Source organism: Pyrus communis, chromosome 5 (assembly GCF_041283825.1).
Source record: "Pyrus communis isolate YQ-2024b chromosome 5, ASM4128382v1, whole genome shotgun sequence".
In the NCBI taxonomy this organism is placed as follows: domain Eukaryota; kingdom Viridiplantae; phylum Streptophyta; class Magnoliopsida; order Rosales; family Rosaceae; genus Pyrus; species Pyrus communis.
In genome coordinates this window covers 31,906,780-31,931,145 of record NC_142569.1, presented here as the reverse complement: position 1 = coordinate 31,931,145, position 24,366 = coordinate 31,906,780, and the positions used below count along the sequence as shown (strand labels likewise).

At 39.6% G+C, this 24,366-nt stretch overlaps 1 protein-coding gene across 3 annotated transcripts; it reads right to left on the bottom strand.

The window, feature by feature from the left end:
• Window positions 1-1,475: 1,475 nt before the first annotated feature.
• LOC137725283 (agamous-like MADS-box protein AGL31) lies at window positions 1,476-14,533 on the bottom strand. Of its 3 annotated transcripts, XM_068463919.2 has the most exons (8): window positions 14,291-14,533; window positions 13,895-14,168; window positions 4,023-4,104; window positions 3,545-3,609; window positions 3,376-3,475; window positions 2,774-2,815; window positions 2,134-2,175; window positions 1,476-2,014 (listed from the first exon to the last, which is right to left on the bottom strand). In XM_068463919.2, exons 2-8 carry the CDS (start codon window positions 14,077-14,079, stop codon window positions 1,796-1,798), a joined length of 735 nt encoding a protein of 244 aa, XP_068320020.1. In that variant the 5' UTR covers window positions 14,080-14,168; window positions 14,291-14,533; the 3' UTR covers window positions 1,476-1,795. The 3 variants fall into 3 exon arrangements, with proteins under 3 accessions (XP_068320020.1, XP_068320019.1, XP_088551086.1); XM_068463918.2 differs by lacking the exon at window positions 14,291-14,533 and having other exon boundaries at window positions 13,895-14,273; XM_088694960.1 differs by lacking the exons at window positions 2,774-2,815; window positions 14,291-14,533 and having other exon boundaries at window positions 13,895-14,273.
• Window positions 14,534-24,366: the final 9,833 nt, after the last annotated feature.

Genomic DNA, 24,366 nt, shown 5'->3' with positions numbered 1-24,366 from the left:
ACGCCATACCTTATTTGTTTAAAACCCTCTTCAACTCCTCCCTTTCCCTCCAAGACGATGCCGAAGACACAACGGCGGTGATCGTGCATGTGGCCGAGTGCTGATTTGTTGGATCTCTCGATCGGGTCGAGCTTGAGGAGCAAAGAGTATGCAATGGGTGCGATGCTCAATTTGTCTAGGTGCAACGGAGAGAGGGCGTTGAGGGAGGTGAGGGAGGAGGGGCTAGGAGTGGCGGATGGGATTGTTGATGTGGCGGAGAATGGCAGCGGGGAAGAAGGGATGGGTGGGATCTGGGTTTGGATTTGGGGAAGACGGGAAGGGGAAGAAAGGGTGAGAGGATAAGGGGTGGGTCCCCATGCAAAAAAAATATTAAATGATTTTTTTTAGTTTTTTTAATATTTAATTAATTTTTTAATAGAAAGTGGGCTCAATTGCAAGCCACATCATTATTTAACGAAAGAATTGACAGAAAATTGACGGAATGCATAAAATTGTAAAAAATTTATACATGAGGTATGATATTGAAATTTTTTAAAGATGAGATAAGAAATTGTGACTGATCTAATAGTTAAAGTAGTTTTTATATATTTTACCCAAAAAAAAAAAACAAAGAAATAACAAATGAAAACCAGCAAAGAAATAATAATTTATCATAGCCACCACCAAAGACATAACAAATGATCATAACCAGCAAAGAGAGATCAATTAATCATAACCAAATGAATGCATGAATTAATGAGTGAAAATTACACGGAATCTCTAAAAGCCAATTAAATTTCATCAAAATTAATGTATTTATAAATCTATTAAAATTCTTCAAAATCACAATTGAATAATCTAAGAACCCTCTTGACGAGAAGTAGATTCGCCGATGAAATCTTTTGGAATGACCCAAAACAACAATGTTTCCGTCCTTGGGATGAGCAGCTTCAAGGTCGGTGGCACCTGTCTCGGCATGGCAGGACCCTTTCTTGCCTACCTTGCAATCGATGCGGGAGCCCTTTCTTGCCTACCTTGCAATCGATGCAGGAACCCTTGTTCTCCAATGGTGAAGAAATACAAGGCTTCACCGTCTTGTAAGGCGTCTCCATCAAAATCCTTCCAAATTTTCGACGGGTCTGCGGCTGCGGTTCCGTAAAGGTAGAGCCTTGGCACAAGTTGCTGACAAGGGACGGACAATGATTTCTCGAACACCGTGTTGTAGAGATAGTAGCCCAGGAGATCAGAATCCGTTGGAATTTATATTGTTGTGAATTTTAGTGTGAATCCGTTGCCAAGTTCACTAATTTTTACGCCTTGTAACCGTTTGATGAAATGCGGACCTGAGAACGTAGATTTTGATGGTAGCTTGTGACTCCCTGGAAGAGCTTGATAGCTTCCAAATTCGATCTTCTGGATTCTTTTTTTCACACTGCAATATCCGGAATTTTCAAATTGTGGCCGCAAAATTTATATGGATGAGTAATTCATTCAAGTGATGGTAATCTGCAAATGTTTAGATATTAACTGGCATGGTCTACCATGTAAACGGCTGTCAGCGTTCAAGTGATAAGTGTGTTTCTTACAGGAAGAACTCATAACTCTTTCTCTTGTTTTTTGTTGCAAATACAAATTGAAAGTTACAGTGAACTACACTTCTGTCACTTGATAGTTATAAAGGGAATGACAGTACTGTGAAATCTCGGTGAATTGATTCAGTTTTTGGATGATCGTGTTTTAATTAAGGCCAATATTTGTTGTTTGAATGATCACCCTGCCCTGCATGTAGTATTTGTATCATATCCTGGGCTTGCAGTTAGTTGGTTTGGTCTGTGTCTGTGTCTGCGTCTGCGTTATGTTTTCGTTTTTCAGAAAGAAATAAATGAAGTTTGATGGTCGGAACATTGTCGTCGCTGCAGCAGCTGTTGGTGGTGGTGGTGGTGTTGTTATTAGCGGCGAAAGTGCTTTGTTGATCTGGCTCCTCGTCGGCAGCACGGTCCTTGCCCTGCTGCTGCTTCAGCTTCAGTGCTGCAATCTATAAAATCAAAGCCATTAAGCGACTGTGAGTATTTGTTTTTTGCTTGCTTTTCTATCACAATTTCTACCTTCATTTTTTCAGTAACTAAACAAATATATAATTATATATTTATATACCTCATTTTCTAATCGAAGCTTGTCTTCTTTCAGCTGTTTTTCCTGTTCAGATTTAGAGCCATGCATAAGACACCAAATTCAAATCAAAACTGTCAAAATAACTCTACAAATATTTACAGCAACATATCAATTACACCAAATTAATAATCAGTAACACAGAATATATAGATATATTATATACATGGCACCAGAAATGTAGTGATCAGACAACTGAGAATATAAGAAAAGTATTAGTGAACAGATATAGTTGATCTTAATTTACCCTTTCACTCCCCTTCTCCGAAACCACACAAAAAAAGAAGCAACAAAAATGCGAGTCCCTGCACGAACCTTGAGTTGTAGGGAGGGCATATCCACAGTACACATAGACCGCTCATCAGGACATGCGTAACGTGGATATGCCCTCAGACAGATTGCAATTGGCAATAGAATAGAATTAGAACCCCTTCCAATCTCATGAGCTAGAATGCAAATACAAATCTGTACTAGTAATAGTATACCAAAACTGGGCAGTAAAACCCCCTTCAATCTCCACTTTAACAAAGCGTATATCCTGCTAATTAATGTGAACACTCTTCAAAACATAATACACTTTCTGTTCATAGTTGAAGTTTGATGATGTCAGAGAAAGAATGCATACCGTCTCGATAAGAGCTGTACAGGTTTCCATCATCAGCTGTGTCTGCATTATCAATAGTACTCAACTCAAGTGAGTTTTTACCTCCAATCTATTAAAATTCCTGTACTTCCAATACACGACGCAAATTATATGAACACTTCACTTATCTGTTACTATTGTGTTTATTTCAATGACAGTCGAGTGACTCGAAATTATCAAATATCAGTGAACTTCTACCGTGAAACACTGATGAAATTACAGTTTCATGGATGAATCATATTGTTCACTCAAAAACCTGATGAAACACTGATGAAAGCACACTGATGTTGTTCACTCAAAACCTGAAGAAATACCTTGATATATATCATGGAAACAATACAACTTACCACTAACACAATTGTCCAGAAATTAGTACTTTTCACAAGATTTACCAACTTCCAAAACTCAAGGACAAAAGCATTATTGATCTTCGACGCAATCCCAGCTAGAAAAAGAAACTATATTCCGACAATAGGTACTTCACTTAATTGAAGGAGCCATTGAAACCAGTCTAAGTGAAAGCACACTGCTATATATTAGCTTCTTTTAATTAATTATGGTCTGAGTAGAAAGAGAGTTACAACCTTTCTTGATCTTGTTTGTCTTAAAACTGCATCCAATTCCTCCTCAAGCTGGGTAAGCTTTGGAATATCTAGATTTGCAATGTCTTGTGTTTCCAAATTACTGCAAACATATAATCAGATCCCGGTCACGTGGGTGAAATGTAACGAAGCTTCTGTACATGATACTTACCTTCGAATCATTTTCAGAGATTGGTTGGCGCCTGTGCGGAGACCACTCCCTTCGGAATTATTCTTCTGCACCCGAGATTAGCAGAATGTGAGAAGAGACGATACGGTAAATGATAAACCTCTATTCTTATCCAGAGAACATAAGCTCAAAGTATTGCTACTGGTGTTTGTCACTATTTTGACAATGATGCAAAACTTGAAGTCCTAACAAATACAGTAAATTGGTTGAACTGTTAGTTCAATAACTTCAATTTATTTTCTCATGCTCTGTTATTTCAGTAACTTCTTTCATGATCAATCTAGTTGAGCATCACCCATGCCTAAATTGGTTTCTTATAAGCCAACAGCGTATATCAAGCTTACCGTTTCACCGAGCTCGATAACTCGGTGGATTAACATATAGGTGAATTCAATCTACAATTTAACATTTTACGAGTAATTTGAAGGTAATTTTGTGCAGAGTAAAACGTTTGACTAACCTTGTCAGTACCACCAGCATCCTTGGAAGCACCAATTTCCTCATCATTATGTATCTGGTAACGCTCGACAAGCTTTCCAAAACTGAAGTAATGAAGGTCACAAGGAAAAAAAATACAAACCATAAGCAAGATTATTTTGTGCATTAATTAATATGAAAGAAATAAACCATCAATGATATACTTGTTGTAGAAGAAATAACATTTGTACGAATATAATTCATCTAGAAAATAGATTAAATTGGAAATAGGAGGTAGGGGCTAGACCATTTTACAAACCAGGGCAAAACTTGCTTTTCTATTTTCTATTGTAAAATGACTAAAAACACGGCTCCTCTCATGTGTCGATTAAGAGTATCTATTACGTGAAAAACGTACAGAGTAATAATTGGACTTAAGGGTAGCATACTCTAATACCATATTAGAATGTGAATATCCAATCTTAATTGGACGTACCGAGCGATAATTGGACTTAAGGATGCCATATTAGAATGTGAATATCCAATCTAAATCAATTGTCCATATCACAAAGAGATAAGACCAACACATGTCCATATTCTCTTCTAATTTAGCCATGTTCTAAATGTGTACAAAATTCTAACCTATGGGCCTCGACAGTTGTGTGTGTCCTTGTTAAGAGTATCTCACATTAGAGATAGAAGCTTGGCAAAAGGAGTTTTGGATCTTTTCGCGATTGCCAATTGTATTTTAGATGCTTACACTATAATACTGGCTAAGCACATGTTAGGCCTAACAGAAACACTTGTTCCTAAGTAAGTGGGAGTTGTGACATTTTGGAGTATCTTTTGCATTAAGTGATTAAAAGAACCTGAAGTTTCCATGTATTTCCAATTGGTTTTGCATTGAACATTCATAATCTAACATGGTACGTATTCGAGCTAAAATTATTAGATATCCTTGAATGGAAACATAATAGAAAACAAAAGGGACCAAAATTGAACAAAATTGAAACTATAGGGGATAGAAGTAAAATTTTGTGCAAACTACATGCACTAATGTAGTTTTTCCTCGAAAGGAATGGCAATTTGTTTCCCTTGTGGTTGGATGTTGACCCTCGATGAGTTGGGAGAATCTTTAAAGATCGATTTTGGCTCTATCCGATGATTGGAAAGAGGGGATTTGGATCCTCTCCCGAGCTAATGGAGAGGATCCTCCTGACCCATCATTGTAGACCGTTAGATTTTTATCCAACAGTTATAATTATTATAACTTTAAAGGGATCTCCTGTTTGTAGCCGTTGGATAAAAATCCAATAGTCTACAATCATGGGTCAGGAAGATCCTCTCCATTAGCCCAGGAGAGGATCCAAGTCCGGAAAGAGGAAGTGAGTTTCATGACAATATTATGTGTTTGTGTCTTTTCATGCACTGTTTTATTTTTTATGTTTTTTATGGGATGCTTTTTTTGTGTATTTGTTGTGGGCTTATGATCTTATCCAATACCTTATGCAAGTAAAAACTCCCGAGGGTCGGAAAGCCAATTGGAAGAGCATATGAAAAGGACAGTTTTTAACTATTCACTGTTCCATGCATATGGTCTATGGTCTAAAATCTAACTGGATAGTCCTTTAAATGGAAGGCGCATATGGTTGTATATGAAAACGACATTTACAATTTTACTCTAAACGTAAGGAGCATATAGTCTAATAGCTTAGATGATAGTGTATTAGATTTTCACTTATGCGAAACGGGTTCAAAACTTTCATATTTACCAAATTATTGTGAAGTTACGAACCCTCCTCCCTCTATTTAATAATAATAACAAAAGAAAACTCTGAATGTAAGGTGCATGCCACGACTACTTCGACAACCCTTTTAAACTTTGCAAGGGCTTAGAAGGAGTTTGGCTATTCTTTCACTTTTCTTATTTACATCAGACCACTTTGGCTCGCGTGTGAAGCTAAAGGGTCACACATACTCCACAATACCTAATATGTGTTGTCAAGGACCACACGTGCTCCACTCACCTAGTATGTGTTGCACACATGCTTGGCTTGAGTGTGGCCACTGTAATGGGGTGTGTGACATTGTGAAGAATTATCTGGCATAGGGATATGTAAAACCCTTGTCGTCTGGCAAGGATTTATAAGGAGTTGAGCTACTCCCCCTACATCTAAACAAGTTGGCCACGTATAAATCTAACAGTCTTCATACTTAACATCACTAATAACATTGTCTACGTATTAAGTTTGAAAACTCGCCAACACCAAATGGACGAGGGTACGAGGAGTTGAGTTATTCCTGTATCAGTAGTTTGTTTTGGACTAGTCTTTCACATTCTGGTTTGGTTTCGGAATGCAAAAGCTAAGTTTCTCCTTTGAAAAGAAATGTTAAGACACTCGAATCTCGGTCGGTTTTGTTTTACTCGAAGCTAGATGGCAAACAATGAGGTGTGACAACCTAGGACTCTTAACAGAGTCAGTGGATTATCATGCATACACATATTTTATTAGAATGCATTTAAAACTTATCTACGTATTTATTGCATTCATTCTATGAAGTACTTACTTTTGACCATCTTAACGTTCCCTAATATGAGTAACAGCTAATTAATTTCACATTTATAACCAGATCATATGTAATAAAACGATTTTTTTTTTCAAATTATAACATAATTTTTTTTATAAAAAATGAATTATTAGATGATTTAACAATGTCCATAGATTTTGATCTTGATCCTCTCTTTCCTATATTTATAATGCTACATAAGATTTTATTGACGTTTATAAATATATGTACCTTGGCCGCCCTTCATAGAATAGACTACATCTTTCTTCTTTCTGCAGTAAGAGTTCAAGATTTATATTCTTGTAATTAACATGGTCATTAGCCATAGAGTGAGGATATATATACAAATATACTACTAATTAGTATTTTATTTTTTAGTTTTAAGTTCAAGATGGTTAACAAACCATGCAAATCGAACGAATAGAATCTTATTAACCCTAAAACGATATCAGATACATATATGCTCAAGAGTAGACTTTGGCTACTCTGATCGATGATCCTTTCGCCAACTCACGCCTGCAGCCAAACAAACTTCATCGATCTCAGACATGCATGCATAGCAATTTAGACGTTAATCTTTAACTATTACCATACGACTCCTTAATTATGCAGGGAAACTTATCATCTCAACATTTCGTGCTATACTATTTTTCAGTGAATTCTTGAAGGAATTCTATCGTGTGATGGAAACACCACTTGACATGTTGATGTGGCGTTACAGATTCACTCACCAATTCACCCGCGTTACAATGTGTACAACTATTAAAACATGAGTGTGTACCATAATCTCGACATACAATAGCAAGTGTCACACACAACTTCTATTAGTGAAATGGTAATTATATTGATTAGTCACTATTTTAGTTGCTTATAAGAGCTAGTATTACTTCCTTCTCGACAATTTGCATTCCATATCTCTTTGTTCACAAATTAGATGTGATAAGATAATTTACGAATGGTTGAGGTATGTGATAAGCTAGTCGATGGTAAGATGAGGTATGTGATTGTTTCTCAAGTTACGGTGCAATCTTTTATTGTACTACTAAATTCAATAATCAATGAATATGAATCACACATTATTCAAATAAGAACTTGATCAATATAATTCAATGTTTGCATCTTATGTTGCCAAATGGTTTGGTAATGCATTTCACACAATTAAATATATATCGAACATAAGTTGAGTTATTGTTGTTGTCATTTGGCTCGTCAAACTACCAAGGTCAAATAAGTTTAGGTTTCCAATTAGTGTTGGGAAAGGAGAAAAGGAATGTGCACAGGTTATTTCCCATAAGAAATGGAAAATAGGTTTTCTTTGTAATTCCAATCAGTTCAGGATTAGGACATAGTTAGTTTTCCTCTAAATTCTATATTTGTAAGGAATGTAACCATTCGTCTATGTAGTATAAATAGGTTTGTTGAGGGTTGTTTATTCACATGAGTAAACGAGTAGCAGAAAGAATACAAGGGTGTTGAGAGCCAAGAGTGGCAGAGAGATCTAAAGCTTAGTATAAGAGTTTTCAATAAGTTCTTATAACCGAGTTGTTATTCTCCATAGTGCAGGAGAAATCACACGAGAAGCAAAAAGTTTGTTGAACCTCTCCAAATTTGTTGTGTTTGTGTGTGGCATGTTTACTTTATTGTTCATACATCGCATAACACCATCTTATAAGTTTCCATAACACTGGAGACTATAGATAAACAAGATCAACTAAGAAAGATAAAAATCAACAAATAGTATCTAGAACTAAGGTTGTAGTGTTTTGAGATGGCAGGTGACAAGGCAAGCTCAAGTCATAACTTCACGCTATGGCAGAGGAAAATGAAGAATGTCCTGATTCAACAAGATTTGCAAGACGCGATTCTCATAATAAAGAATGAGCCACAAGGAACCATAGATGCGCAGTGGAATTGATACAACCCAAGCTCTGCATCTCACTCAATGTACAATAACCGAGTATTTCTTATTACCATCAACAAATCAACAACAACCTTCCTTATACAATCTTTCCTAATATAGCACTAGGTAGCTTAACCTCTAAGCCACCGACTCCTAACCGTGTAACAACTTAACAGATATTGCTGACTCAACCATACTATCCTAGACAATACTGCCACATCATCAACTCAACATGATGAGTCATCTCTAAGCCCCAATATCCTATCAATACCCCTCTCTCAAAACAAGGCTTGTATCATAAGACTTCTACTACAAAAACACAAAAATTACCCAACCAATTCATAAACAACATTACAAACACAGCAAAAACAAGATTACAGATGAACCACCACTGGAAACTTGGATTTTAAGTCGGTATAATTCTCCCAAGTCGCATCTTCTGGAGGATGATTTTGCCATTGAACTAGCACCTCGATTGTAGCTGAATTTCCCTTCTTGACGAACTTCCTTTCCAAAATCCTTAATGGCACTTCTTGGAGTATCCCATCATTAGCGAGTAAGGGTAATTGAATAGTAGGCTGCACAGTAGATCCCAAATGTTTCTTAAGGCAAGAAACATGAAAAACTGGATGCAAGATGTCTCGAGCAACTTGAGCTTGTATGCCACCGTACCAATATTGGCTAACACTTCAAAAGGGCCATAGAATTTAGGTTGTAGCTTATGAAATTGGTGGGTAGCTAAGGACAAATGTTGATAAGGGACTAATCTTAGGTAAACCATATCTCCCACCTAAAAAACTCTCTCAACTATGTGCTTATTGGCTTTGGACAAACATTCTATTCTGAGCACCTGCCAGATCAGCTTTTAAGAAATAAAGTATTATGTTTCTCTCAAGCAAGCTCTTGTTAACCATCTCCAATTTTGTAGTACCAGCTTTACATACTGGAACCTCAGGGGGTGACTGCCCATAAACTGCGTCATAAGGACTTATTTTTGTGGCTGAATGATGGGCAGTGTTGTTATTAGGGAAAATGACAAGTCACCCATTTCAGTTACTGTAAAATAGTCTGTTATCTCTAAATGTAATTAGCTGTACTAATGTTTGTGATTAGTTAGAACTGTTATAAGGTAGGTAGTTAAGGGGTATCTTTGTAAATAGCCAAAGGCTATATATATATGTCTTCATAGTGTACAAACTAATTAATTCAGAAATACAATTGGAAAGCTTACAGAGGAAGTTTCCAGATTCTATATGGTATCACGCCATTTCTGCTTCACAGCATCGATCCTTCCGCTCCCTCGACTCGATCGATCGATTCTTGATCGATCTTTCTGTTCTTCTCCTCTGATTCTTCAGTTTCTCTTCTCCGATCTCTCTTGCATCAACATCTTTGCAAGCTATGGCGGCGCAATCATCTTCGCCACCACCTGAATCGTCTTCTCCGTCGGTTCAAAACCCTAATTTCTCTGGAAATCCAAGTCCTCTGAGTTCCTACACCTCCCTTTTGATCCATAACATCGGCAGCATGGTGCCAATCAAGTTGAAACGATCGAACTATCTGCCATGGCGTGCGCTGTTTGGCCCAATTCTACGGCGCTACAAGCTTCTTGGAATCATTGATGGTACTGATGTATGTCCATCGCCATTCCTACCTGATCGCAGCATTAATCCTGCCTTTGAGGAATGGTACGAAAAAGATCAAAATCTCTTGATCTGGTTCAATTCCACACTTTCTGAGGAAATCATCCCCTTCACGGTGGGTGTTTCTTCGTCTCGCGAACTCTGGTCGAAGCTTGAACAGAGATTTGGTGGAATTTCAGAGGCTCATATTCATCAATTACGGTCGCGTCTCCAATCTGTTCAGAAAGGTTCTCGCTCCATCTCCGAGTATCTTCAAGAAATTAAGGAAATCTCAGACTCCTTGCAAGCTGCTGGTGCCTCCGTTTCTGATCGCGACCTAATTGCAGCCACACTTCATGGCTTGCCTGATGATTTTGAGTCCTTCATTGACTCAATCATGCTTCGATTGTCCTCTACCTCTCTTGATGAATTCCATGGTCTTCTTCTCACTAAAGAATTGTCCATGGCTCGCCGCAAAAATATCAGTTCATCCTCTGCTACTGAACCTTTTCAAGCCTTCTCGGTGCACTCTCAGCCTCCTCTGCTACCTACTCCTTCTGTGTTCGCTGCTCAGCACCAATCTTCATCCTGGCAACAATCAAAATCTGCAAATCGTGGCAAACATAACAGAGGCCATTCCTTCTCTCACTGAGGCAATCGCAATTTCCAAATGAACCGTGGCAATTACTCCAACACTCGTGGAAATCGTAACTTTCAAGGCTCTCGTCATCCTCAAGGCTCTTCCCATTTCAAAGTTCCCTGTCAAATCTGTGGTTCTAACAGTCATGAGGCTCTTGATTGTTTTGATCGAATGAATCCTGACATCTGTGGTCGGATTCCTCCAGCTAAACTCACTGCTATGTATGTCAATCAATCTGCCAAACCAGCTCAGCCTTGGTTGATTGACTCGGGTGCGACTTCTCACATTACTAATGATGTTGCCAACATTTCTTCTCCCACTCCCTATACTGGTGAAGATAAAGTGTATATTGGTGATGGTAAAGGTCTTTCTATTCATCATATTGGTTCATCTGCTTTGCATACTCCTCATACTTCCTTTAAGTTGCAGAATGTTTTACACGTTCCCTACATGAAACATAATCTCTTGTCTGCTTATCAGTTTCTCAAAGATAATAACTGTTCATTGACCCTTGACCCTTATGGATCCACTGTCAAGGATCGTATTTCGGGGAAGATGCTTTTGCGGGGACCCGTTAGAGATGGATTCTACCCTCTTCAAGGCTCCAGCTCTTCTTCACTTTCTTCTCCCTCAGCTCTGCTCAGTGTCAAGGCTCCTGTCAAAGTTTGGCACCGACGCTTGGGTCATCCATCCTCCTCTATTTTCAGAAGGGTAATTTCTACTAATAAACTGTCCTTACAAGGCAAGTCTACTATTGATTTCTTCTGCTCAGATTGTGCTCTTGCCAAGAATCATAAGCTTCCTTTTGGAATTTCTTCTTCAACAACAACTCACAGTCTTCAACTTCTACACTGTGATCTATGGGGTCCAGCGTCTGTTATCTCAAACAGTGGTTTCAAGTACTATTTGCTCATTGTTGATGACTTTAGCAAATATAGCTGGTTTTTTCCTTTGAAGTCCAAGTCAGATGTTTTTTCTACATTTGTTGTCTTCAAATCTTATGTAGAAAATTTACTTGGAAATAAAATCAAAGTTTTGCGCTCCGATTCAGGGGGTGAATTCATCAGTACCTCTTTTGCTTCCTTTCTCAGTACACATGGCATTTTTCACCAATTTAGCTGTCCACATACCCCTGAACAGAATAGTTGTGCTGAGAGAAAGCACAGGCATCTTGTTGAGACAGCTCGTACTTTGCTAGTTGTTCCTCATGTATTTAGCTATCCCATCTCTGGTAAGAAGAATTTTGCCAAGGTGAAAGTTCTTGAAGTTTTCCATAGTTGCTTCAGGAGTTTGAAGGTACTCTGGGGTGCAACAATCATTTCTTGGTTTTGACTCACCAAGGTGGGAATTGTGTGATTTGGCTAGTCACCAAGGCCAAATAGGCTTAGGTTTCCACTTGGCGTTAGGAAAAGAGAAAATGAATGTGCACATGTTATTTCCTGTAAAATTGGGAAATAAGTTTTTCTTTGTAATCCCAATTAGTTTAGGATTAGGAAATAAGTTAGTTTTTCCTATTATAAAAGAATTTAGGAATTTTATACTTGTAAGGCACATAATCACGGTCTATGTACTATAAACAGGCTTGTTGGGGGTTATTTATCCACACAAACAACAGAGAGAATATAATGGTAGAGATCAAGAGTGAGAGAGATCTAAAGCAAGGTTTTGGGCGTTTAGCATAAGAGTTTTCAATAAGTTTCTTGTAACTGAGTTGTTTTTTTTCAGTACAAGTGATTTCTCAAGAGATGTCACACGAGCAGGCAAAGTTTGCCGAACATTGCTAAATTATGTGTGTTTGAGTGTGGTGCGTTTGCTTTATTGTTCAACGTTTTGCATAGCATCATGTCATAAGTTTGCATAACATGGGAGAATATATATCGATAACAAGATCGACAAAGGGAGATTAATATCAACAATTGTGATGATTTAAAATAGTTTCAAAATATAAAACCCAAATTGATCGATATTTTTGGTTCGATGAGAAAAACTTACATGAATTGAAAATCCTAAAATGTCGATATCTTCAACAATACAACGTTATGTGAAAAACTTAAAATGCGTGATATCATATTATTAACTATATTATTAATCTAGAACAAAACAATAGTGTTCCTAGAGCGTAAGCAAGTTTTTCTCATACTGGAAGCATCTATACTTGCATATATCCTCCTAAGTTGGGGAAAAGAGCATCCACTTTTTACCCATAGAATATTAACAATAAAGACGAAGAAAAAGGAATAATATTAGGCTGTTAGCTAATATATATATATATATATATATATATATATTACGCTCCGTCACTGTCTTATTAAGTACATATACAGTACTCATATAACAACTCGGTACTCCCTCATAGCCTTTGAAGAGACAGATGCTCTCTAAGTAAGGGAAAAAGATCCTTTCCCGTTCCTTCCTCCTAATTCACCAAATCAAGGAATTTGTGCCGTTAGAATTTGATCCAATGACTACAAATAAGGATCTCCTAATTTGATGGATTAGGAGGAATAGATCGGAGAGGATCCCTTTCCCTAATTAAGGACGCTACTGGGACAGTATACCGACAGGCAAAACATATTATACAGGGGGCAGTTTCTGCCAACCCAAATTTTAATTAGTATTTTAATTACTATTGATGATGATTACGCTTCAATCCCAATACAATTAATTTAGGTACCTCTAAAAGGTGTTCATTCGTTACTTCTCAACGGTGGACGATGGACGCAGCAGTGGCTCCAATTAATCTATTGTATGTTTTACACACACCATGAGCTAACAAAAATAATAATAACATTCGCGAAAGCTAAGTCATTGGGAAATTTAGTCCAATTGCGAGCGTTGGAAAGTGTTATGGGTAGGAGAAGTCTGGAAATTCAGAAGTCGAAACCCCGAAGGGACAACGAATATCAAGAGCTAAAGATATTCATGGGAACGATATTGATATCAACGAGAAAGATAGGACATAAATACATCCACAGAAAATAAATTAAATAAAATTAATGGAAACATTGCTTGGTAAATTTTTAAATTACAAGATGGTAGATAGCAGCCTACCACTGCAAACAGATACACAGATACATACAACATACAGAAGGAAGAAAAAAATAAATAAAAAACAAAAAGTAACACAGTAGGGACTAGTAAGGCGGTGGAAGGAAGAAGAAATTAAGAAATTAAGGGGGGCGTACCTCTCGCCGCTACAGAACTCGTAGAGCCTCCCCTTAGGGGAGAAGATGACGAGGCCGACGTCCACCCCGCAGAGCACGGACAACTCACGTGCCTTCTTCATCAGCCCGGTTCTCCGCTTGGAAAACGTCACTTGCCGCCTGATCTTGTCGTCGATTCGCTTCAGCTGCACCTTCCCTCGCCCCATCACTTGCTGCTCTCGCTTGATCTTAATTTCTCTCTCTCTCTCTCCTCTCTCTCTTGCTTCTCTCTCTAGTTTCCGTCTCTAGTTTCCGCCTGCGAAAGGTAAAACCCTAACCATAACCGTACAAAAAGCAGCACCAGCGAATACGAAAGAAAACCAAAGAAAAGAAACAAACAAACAAACAAAAATGAAAAAGGAAAGAGGGGTTTTTCACCTTTTTACCAAATTTCATGCCTCTGTCTGCCGAATTTCGGCTGGATCTCTGGCCGCCACGTGTGCCTTCGTCCCGAGGTTAATCAGATATTTTAACAGCTCGATTGATGACCGTCATCACCGAGCCTAATTTCGAAAACATGGAAAATGGGACCGACCCCGCAGTCTTCTCCTCTATCCATTTGCTTGTTGAACTCGGGTGAGTCCGCCCGTTTCAACTCAGTTAAGATATTTTGAATGAGGACGGTACTCGATGGAAAGAGAGAGATATAGTGGGAGAAGCAGAGGATAAATACTCTCAAAAATAAATAGGATTGGACCGTTTTTGTTTATTGGTGAAAATAGGAAATGTACCAGGAGCCAAAGAGGAAAGTTTTACTTTTGGTGCACACGTCAGCAAGGGAACTGGCAGGTGCTAGTTGAGGAAGCCAGCAGAGGAAATACGATAATTTTCAGCGACTTTTAGGAACAAAACAAAGGTATTCTATTAAACCCTCTATTTTGGTTTTAGTAGTATGCGATACAATGTTCACTCTTAGACCATCTTCAATCATTGGCCTATAACTTATTTTTTTCCTTCTATTTCCCCCTAAATCTAGTCTAACCAAGCTTAAAATTGGACCTAAAACAAAGCCAAATTTAGCCTAAGATTTAGCCCATAATTAGTGAGGCACCATATATGTATATTTTATTTGAATCCAACGGTTAAGATCTAATTTGATAAAATTCAATGATAAAAAAAAAAAAATTTAACAGTCTAAATTTAAATCTAATGGCTAAAGTAATTAAAAAAAATTGTGTTTCATACTTTTTCATAGTGTTTACCAAGTTTCAAGGTGTCGGTTAGTGATTTTTCAGTATTTCTTAGAATCTAAATATTTTTAGGTAAAAATGTTCATAAAATTAAATTATGATAGTCTACATAATTTTTTTTCTTTTAAAAAAAGTTACTTTAAGAAAAAAAAATATTAGCCTAAATTCATTCTTTAATAATATTGAGCTAAAATTTTAGGCCTGAAAAGTTAGAGCAGAAAAGTTGTTTCTGGGTTAAAATCTAAATTTTCTGGGCTAAAAATTTTAGGTTTTAGGCAAAGGGTTGGAGATGATCTTATGGGTTTGTTGACCTATTCAGACTATTCTAAAGTTTATAAAAATATACTTGACACACCCCGACCTAAATCGAGGCATGCTGGCCATCACGTGAGGATGATGTAGCCATATGCGCAGTGCGGAAGTGACAGTGATATGAAAATGTGAGTAAATAAAAACCAAACTAGCTATCTTATACTAGATAAGTATAGAAGTGCGAGTGAAGGTATTTAAAGTGTAGATGACACATCCCGACCGAGATCAGGGCATGCTGGCCATCACGTGAGAGTGACGTAACCATGTGCACAGTGCGGAAGCTAAGAATAATAATCAAAGTACGAATAAGTAAAAACCAAGCTATACACTTAGTAGATAACATACATGTGCAAGCGTAAGTGTGATAAATAATATTCAGAGCACAAAAGACCTAATGCAGTCCAAGGAAACAAACACTAACGAAACACACCCAGAGGTGGTCCTACACTGGTGATAATCTGTTAGATATGTCGGGAATCCCTCGAGAGCCACCAAAAGAGCAATTCAAACTAGAACCTGGAGGGACGCAAAACAAAAAGTACGAGTGGGCAAAAACAAAGCTTTTCAAAACCATTTCATTAACAAAGTTCTAAACCCTCGCCATAAAACCTGTATAGTTTCCCAGAAAATAGAATATATACACATATAAAAAACATGCTCAGAAATATGCCATGTCGAATGCCTCTACATAAAATGTAAGAAAACCAAGTAATATCAATCCATGCAACGTAATCTGTCAGCCGGAGTCACCTACCGTGACCTGTACAGCTGAATTTAGAGCTCAAATCTCTAACTCACTAACTATACCTGCACACGAGTCGGAACCACCTAAAGTGGTCTGTACGACAGAACTAGGTGTAAATAAGTACGCTCAAGTGCTACAATCACATGAAGACTGGGCGAATAATAGCGGGTCACCTACGAGTCGGAACCACCTACAGTGGTCTGTACGACAGGATTGTGCACCTAACTTGGATCCAAGATGAGCGTGTGGTGCGGGAGGTGAACATCATGTGAAGGACTATGCCCTACTCTGGGCGGGAGCACTGACACCGGGGGTGCAGGTTATGAGCTCTCTACGTATCTAACATCACTACTAATCACAACATAAACCATAATTTACCTGGCACTTACCTGTACGTCCTCAGCACTAAACAAAAATATATGCAACTACTAATGTATAATTAAATAGGCAAACGCAATGCATGGCATTTAAAATATATAAACGTTTCATTTCATTTTCGGGGAAAATCACAAGTATGTATGTATATACGGAAAACCAAAAACTCACTCACTGGTATGTAGAAGGGTCGTAACCCCCTTGCCTTGAGTGACTGCGCTCGTCCTCAAGATAGGTCTCACCTATATGCGAAACAACTATAAAAACGTTAATTTAACGCACATAACCAAAACTAGGTAATAACTTCTCATACAATGCTCAAATGGGGTGTATAAATACACCAACGTGATCTACTCAACCTCACGAACATCCCCATATTTTTAAAATAATTTTTTGATGTGACACGCTCCTCCACAGGCCGGCCAAGGCACGGCCACACGCGCCACCCACGCGCAGGCACGTGACTGGCACACTGACGACGTCAGTTAACGCCATCAGGAATATTTCGTTAAAACTAACAGATTCCGTTAAAGTTAACCTAACACCATTAGGAATATTCCGTCGTCTTCTCCGGCCAACCTCCGGCACCATTGCCGTCGCCGAAAAACTGAAAACTTCAAACCTTCGTTTCTCACTCGTTGTTCACCCAAATTTCATAAAATTGGTACCAAAATGAAGCTTACAACTAGAGGAACAAAACCTTACCATTTTCAAGCACTAAAACCAACGCAATCTCATTGAAAAAACTTCACCAAATATGGCCAAACCTGCAACACACGATCCCGACATCCAAAACCTTCAAACGAACCACCCCGAGCTTCCTAAGGACCTCACCAAACTTCCTACAACCCTAAAATTCCCAAAAACACAAGATTTTACGTGTGCATGAACAGGACCCCGAATTGAACATCTCGGGTTCGACGTGAAAATAAAGGTTTCCTTACCTGAAATGGGTATGGTTGAACTCATATGAACCTCACAAACAAAAAGGTATGGTTTTCTTCCTCGATCCGTAACGTTTTCGAGTACTTTGGTTCTTGTCCGTATGTAGATGATGAAGAAAAGGGAGAGAGAGAGAGATACGGGACATGGCAGAGGATGAGAATGAGTGTGGTGTGTGTGTGTGGTCCAAAAGCAGCCAACCAAAACCCCAAAACAACCGCACGACGAAATAAAAACACTAGGGGCAAAACCGTCATTTTACCCCTACAGTACGAATAATCTGTGACGGGATGTCACAACCTACCCACCTTAAAAAAAATTTCGTCCCGAAATTCATAACAACCACTCACACCAACCACTAGCGATCAAAGAACAAGCAAGGATACAAATCTCTTATCCGATCTTCAGTCTCCCAAGTAGCCTCCTCCGCTGAATGATTCCTCCACAAAACTTTCACTAAATTCACAGTCTTGTTCCTTAGAACCTTTTCCATCCAATCCAGAATCGTTACTGGTTCCTCATCATAAGTCAAATCCAGATTAATTTCCAAGGGTTGAAGAGGTATCACATGTGACGGATCCGCAACATAATGACGAAGCATGGACACATGAAAAACATTATGCACTTTAGCCAGCTCAGAAGACAACTCAAGCCTGGAAGCCACTTCACCAACTCGCTCGGTGATCATTTACGGTCCGATATACCTGGGACTCAGCTTACTTTTCTTTCCAAACCGCACAACATCTCTCCACGATGAAAGCTTCAAAAACACCCAATCGCCAACCTCATACCCTCTGTCCGTAACATGTCGGTCTGCTAAGATCTTTTGTCGATCCTGGGCCGCCTTCAGGTTAGACTTGATTACCTGAACATTTTCTGTAGTCTCTTCAACAATTTATGGGCCCACCAAAACTCTTTCTCTGACCTCTGACCAACATAAGGGTGTACGACAAGATTTACCATAAAGTGCCTCAAATGGTGCCATGCGATACTCGAATGAAAGCTGTTGTTGTAGGCAAATTCCATTAAATCCAACCGATTGTGCCAAGCATCGCCAAACTGCAACACCGAAGATCTCAACATATCCTCCAACGTCTGAATAATTCTCTCTGACTGTCCATCGGTCTGAGGATGATATGCCGTACTATAAAGTAATCTCGTACCTAAAGCTTCCTGAAAAGCCACCCAAAATTTAGAAGTAAATCTTGGGTCACGATCCGGGACAATACTCATTGGAACACCATGGTACTTCACAATCTTCGAAATGAACAACTCAGCTAATCGCCCCAAAGAATACTTTTCCCTCACTAGAATAAAATGCGTTGACTTAGTAAGCCGATCAACAATCACCCAAATGTCGTCAAAACCATTATGTGTACGCGGAAGCTTGTACACAAAATCCATAGTAATGTTTTCCCATTTCCACTCTAGAACGGGAAGTGGCTGCAACAACCCAAACGGCTTCTTCCTTTCAGCTTTAACTTGCTGGCAAACAGCACACATACTCACATACTCAGCTATCTCCCTCTTCATACCCGACCAATAATAAAATGGTCAAATGGTATAATAAATTTTAGTAGCTCCAGGATGCATAGCATAAGCCGAGATATGCGCTTCATCAAGAATTGCTTTCTTTAAATGTAAATTATTTGGCACAAACATCCTACTCTCCTGCATAAGCATGTCATCCGATTCAAGAACTCTGAGGTCTTTCCTTTTCCCCTGATTCCTAGCTTGAATTATTTCCTGAGTTTCTTCATCAACTATTTGGGCTTCAAGTACACGATCAATTAAAATTGGCCTAACTTGAAAATTAGCAAGTAAGGCCACCTCTTGATCTTTTGCCTCTAACCTCACTCCAGTTGATCTCAAGTCTGCCAGAAGAGGAACACGACTAGCATACAATGCATTAATACGGCCTTGAGATTTCCTGCTAAGTGCATCGGCTACCACATTCGCACAACCAGGGTGATAATCAATCGTGCAGTCATAATCACTAAGCAGTTCCAACCATCTCCGCTGATGAAGATTAAGATCCCTCTGCATGAAAAGATATTGAAAACTCTTATGATCATTAAAGATCTTGCATTTCTCTCCATAAAGATAATGTCTTCACAGCTTAAACGCAAAGATAATGGCCGCTAACTCCAAATCATGCGTATGGTAATTCAACTCATGAGGCTTCAATTGTCGTGAAGCATAAGCAATCACCCTACCATGTTGCATCAACACACATCCCAGACCATTTAAGGAATCATCACTATAGACTTCGAAATCACCATTATCGTCTGGGAGTGCCAAAACAGATGCATAAGTGAGACAATACTTCAACTGCTGGAAACTCTGCTCACAATTATCATCCCACTCAAATTTAACATCTTTCCTCGTTAACCTCGTCAGTGGTAAAGCAATCACGGAAAAATCCTTAACAAACCGTCGGTAATACCCTGCTAAACCAAGGAAACTCCTCACCTTAGTGACGGTTCATGGTTGCTCCCACTTCTCCACTGCTGCTACCTTTTGAGGATCCATCAAAATACCTTGAGCAGAAATGACGTGCCCCAAAAATGCTACTTGATCTAACCAAAACTGGCACTTGCTAAACTTAGCATACAGTTGGTGTTCCCTCAACCTTTTCAACACCAAAGTAAGATGTTGAACATGCTCAGATTTAGACTTAAAGTATACCAGAATATCGTCAATGAAAACAATGACAAACCTATCCAAATACGACTGGAATACTCGGTTCATCAAATCCATAAAAGCAGCCGGTGCATTCGTCAATCCAAATGGCATTACCAGAAACTCGTAATGACCATAACAAGTCCTGAAAGCTGTCTTAGGGACATCCTCCCTACTAATCTTCAACTGATAATATCCAGACCTCAAGTCAATCTTGGAAAATACACAAGCACCTCGAAGCTGATCAAACAAATCATCTATACGCGGCAATGGATAACGGTTTTTAATCATTACCCAATTCAATTGCCGGTAATCAATACAAAGCCTCAAAGTTCCATCTTTCTTCCTTACAAACAACACTGGAGCTCCCCAAGGTGAAGTACTAGGCTGAATAAAACCTTTATCCACTAATTCCTGCAATTGGACTTTCAATTCCCTCAACTCAGCAGGAGTCATACGATAAGGAGTCTAGGATATATGATTAGTACTTGGAAGCAAATCAATGGTGAACTCCACGTCTCAGTCTGGCGGCAAACCAGGTAAATCCTCAGGGAAAACATCAAGAAAATGTCTGACTACCCTTACATCCTCTACACTACTAGGAACAACATCGTTCAACACCACATGAGCTAAGTATCCCTGGCAACCCTTTGATAACAACCTTTTCACTCGCACAACAGAAATAACGACATGTCTCACCCCACTCTGCTCACCCACAAAAGTAACCACAGGTAATCCAGGACGATGGAAGGTAACTATTTTCCCGTAACAATCAATATTGGCACGATTGAAATACAACTAATCCGTGCCCAAAATCACATCAAAGTCAACAATATCTAACGGGATAAGGTCAGCTGGCATAACAACATCCTCCACCATCATTGAACATCCTGGGTACACACGATCAACAATACATCTCTCCCTTCTAGGCATATCAAACTCTAAATCATATCCTAGAGGTGTAGGGTGAAGTTGCGTCACTTAAGCAAAGGTATGAGAAATAACAGAATGTGTAGCACCACAGTCAATTAATACTCTAGCAAAATAATCAAGGATATTTAATGTACCCATGATCAGATCTAGATTATTCTGAGCATCCTGCAGAGAGATATTATGGATATGCCCCTGGGTCTGCTGCCGTCCACCACGACCTCTACTAGTCTAACCACCACGACTCTATGCACTACGCCCCTGACTAGGCTGACCAGACTGTCCTGAAGATCCTACCCTGCTAACAGCAATCTCCCCCTGCTGAGGCTGTCCTCCCTGGTACCATTGAGATCCACTTGCTGGAACTAGAAGATACGGCATATAGCTACCATAATACTAGGGATAAGCACTCTGAGAATACGGATCCTGGGGATACGGATACTGTCCTGGCACATAAGGAACGGCATCACGGGACTACTTCCCGGGCCCGACTCCACTGTAGTACTATATTGTCCACTTTAGACCACATCTGGGTGTGTTTCGTTAGTGTGAGTTCCCAGAAACAAAACCGTGGGGGCGTGGTTAGGGCCCAAAGCGGACAATATTGTGCTACAGTGGAGTCGAGCTTGGGAAATGGTCTCGCCCGGGCCGGGATGTGACAATTACCGCCCAGGCCAGGATATGACAATTTGGTATTAAAGCCTAACCCTGGTTGCGTGTGTGCCGACGAGGACGTCGAGCCCCTAACGAGGGTAGATTGTGACATCCCACATCGCCCAGGGGAGTGATCCTTATATGTATATTCTCATCCTTACCTAGCACGAGGCCTTTTGGGAGCTCACTGGCTTCGGGTTCCGTTGGAACACAGAAGTTAAGCGAGTAGCGCGCGAGAGCATTCCCAGGATGAGTGAGCCATCGGGAAGTTCTCTTGTGAGTTCTCAAAAACAAAACCGTGAGGACGTGGTTGGGGCCCAAAGCGATCCTAGGACCTGTGGGTTATGGGCCCAACATGCTTCTGCTGCGCCTCTCTGATACCAAACTGACACACCCCGACCGAGATCAGAGCATGCTTGCCATCACGTGAGAGTGACGTAACCATGTGCACAATGCTAAAGCTAAGAATAATAATAAAAGTACGAATAAGTAAAAACCAAGCTATACACTTAATAGATAACATACATGTGCAAGCGTAAGTATGATAAATAATAGTCAGAGCACAAAAGACCTAATGCAGTCCAGGGGAACAAACACTAACGAAACACACCCAGAGGTGGTCCTACATTGGTGATAATATGTCAGATATGCTGAGAATCCCTCGAGAGCCACCAAAAAAGCAATTCAAACTAAAACCTGGACGAGCGCAAAACAAAAAGTGTGAGTGGGCAAAAACAAAGCTTTTCAAAACCATTTCATTAACAAAATTCTAACCCCTCGCCGTAAAGCCTGTATAGTTTCCCAGAAAATAGAATATATACACATATAGAAAACATGCTCAGAAATATGCCATGTCGAATGCCTCTACATAAAATGTAAGAAAACCAGGTAATATCAATCCATGCAATGTAATCTGTCAGCCAGAGTCACCTAACGTGACCTGTACGGCTGAATCTAGAGCTCAAATCTCCAACTCACTAACTATACCTGCACACGAGTCTGAACCACCTAAAGTGGTCTGTACGACAGGATTGGGTGTAAATAAGTACGCTCAATTGCTACGATCACGTGAAGACTGGGCGAATAATCGCAGGTCACCTACGAGTCGGAACCACCTACAGTGGTCTGTACGACAGGACTGTGCACCTAACTTGAATCCAAGATGAGCGTGTGGTGTGGGAGGTAAACATCACGTGAATGACTGTGCCCTACTCTGGACGGGAGCACTGACACCGGGGGTGCAGGTTATGAGCTCTCTACGTATCTAACATCACTACTAATCACAACATAAACCATAACTTACCTGGCAATTACCTGTACGTCCGCAGCACCAAACATATATATATGCAACTACTAATGCATAATTAAATAGGCAAACGCAATGCATAATATTTAAAACATATAAACATTTCATTTCATTTTCTGGGAAAATCACAAGTATATAGGTATATACGGAAAACCAAAAGCCCACTCAGTGGTATATAAAAGGGTCGTAACCCCCTTGCCTCTAGTGACTGCACTCGTCCTCGGGATAGGTCTCACCTATATGCAAAACAACTATAAAAATGTTAATTTAACGCACATAACCAAAACTAAGTAATAACTTCTCATACAATGCCCAAATGGGGTGTATGAATTCACCAACATGATCTACTCAACCTCACGAATATCCCTATATTTTTAAAATAATTTTCTGACGTCACACGCACCCCCACGGCCCGGCCAAGGCACAGCCACACTCGTCGCCCACGCGCAGGCACGTGCCTGGCACACTGACGGCGTCAGTTAACGCCGTCAGGAATATTCCGTTAAAACTAACAGATTCCGTTAAAGTTAACCTAACGCCGTTAGGAATATTCCGTCGTCTTCTCTAACCAACCTCCGGCACGGTCGCTGTCGCCGAAAAACTGGAAAAACTTCAAACCTTCGTTTCTCACTCATTTTTCACCCAAATTTCGTGAAATTGGTACCAAAATGAAGCTTACAACTAGAGGAACAAAACCTTACCACTTTCAAGCACTAAAACCAACTTAATCTCATCGGAAAAACTTCACCAAATCCGGCCAAACCTGCAACTCACGATCCTGATGTCCAAAACCTTCAAATGAACCACCCCGAGCTTCCTAAGGAACTCACCAAACTTCCTACAACCCTAAAATTCCCAAAAACACAAGATTTTACGTGTGCATGAACAGTACCCCGAATTGAACATCTCGGGTTCGACGTGAAAATAAAGGTTTCCTTACCTGAAATGGGTATGGTTGAACTCGTATGAACCTTACGAACACAAAGGTATGGTTTTCTTCCTCGATCCGTAACGTTTTCGAGTACTTTGGTTCTTGTCCGTACGTAGGTGATGAAGAAAATGGGGAGAGAGATATACGGGACAGGGCAGAGAATGAGAATGAGTGTGGGTGTGTGTGTGTGGTCCAAAAGCAGCCAACCAAAACCCCAAAACAACCACACAACGAAACAAAAACATTAAGGGCAAAATCGTCATTTTACCCCTACGGTATGAATAATACGAGACGGGCTGTCACAGTAGATACACATATTCAAAGCATAGGTAACCTAGATGCAGTCTAACCAGCTAGGTAAGAATTATACAAGGCACGAAAGAAATC

Excerpts from the sequence above, each read along its gene's own strand:
- LOC137725283 (XM_068463919.2), bottom strand. The coding sequence starts at position 14,079 with ATGGGGCGAGGGAAGGTGCAGCTGAAGCGAATCGACGACAAGATCAGG. Across the intron at positions 4,105-13,894 it reads GAGTTCTGTAGCGGCGAGAG|TTTTGGAAAGCTTGTCGAGC; the intron begins GTACGCCCCCCT and ends TCATTACTTCAG. Across the intron at positions 2,176-2,773 it reads GTACAGCTCTTATCGAGACG|GAAAAACAGCTGAAAGAAGA; the intron begins GTATGCATTCTT and ends AAATCTGAACAG.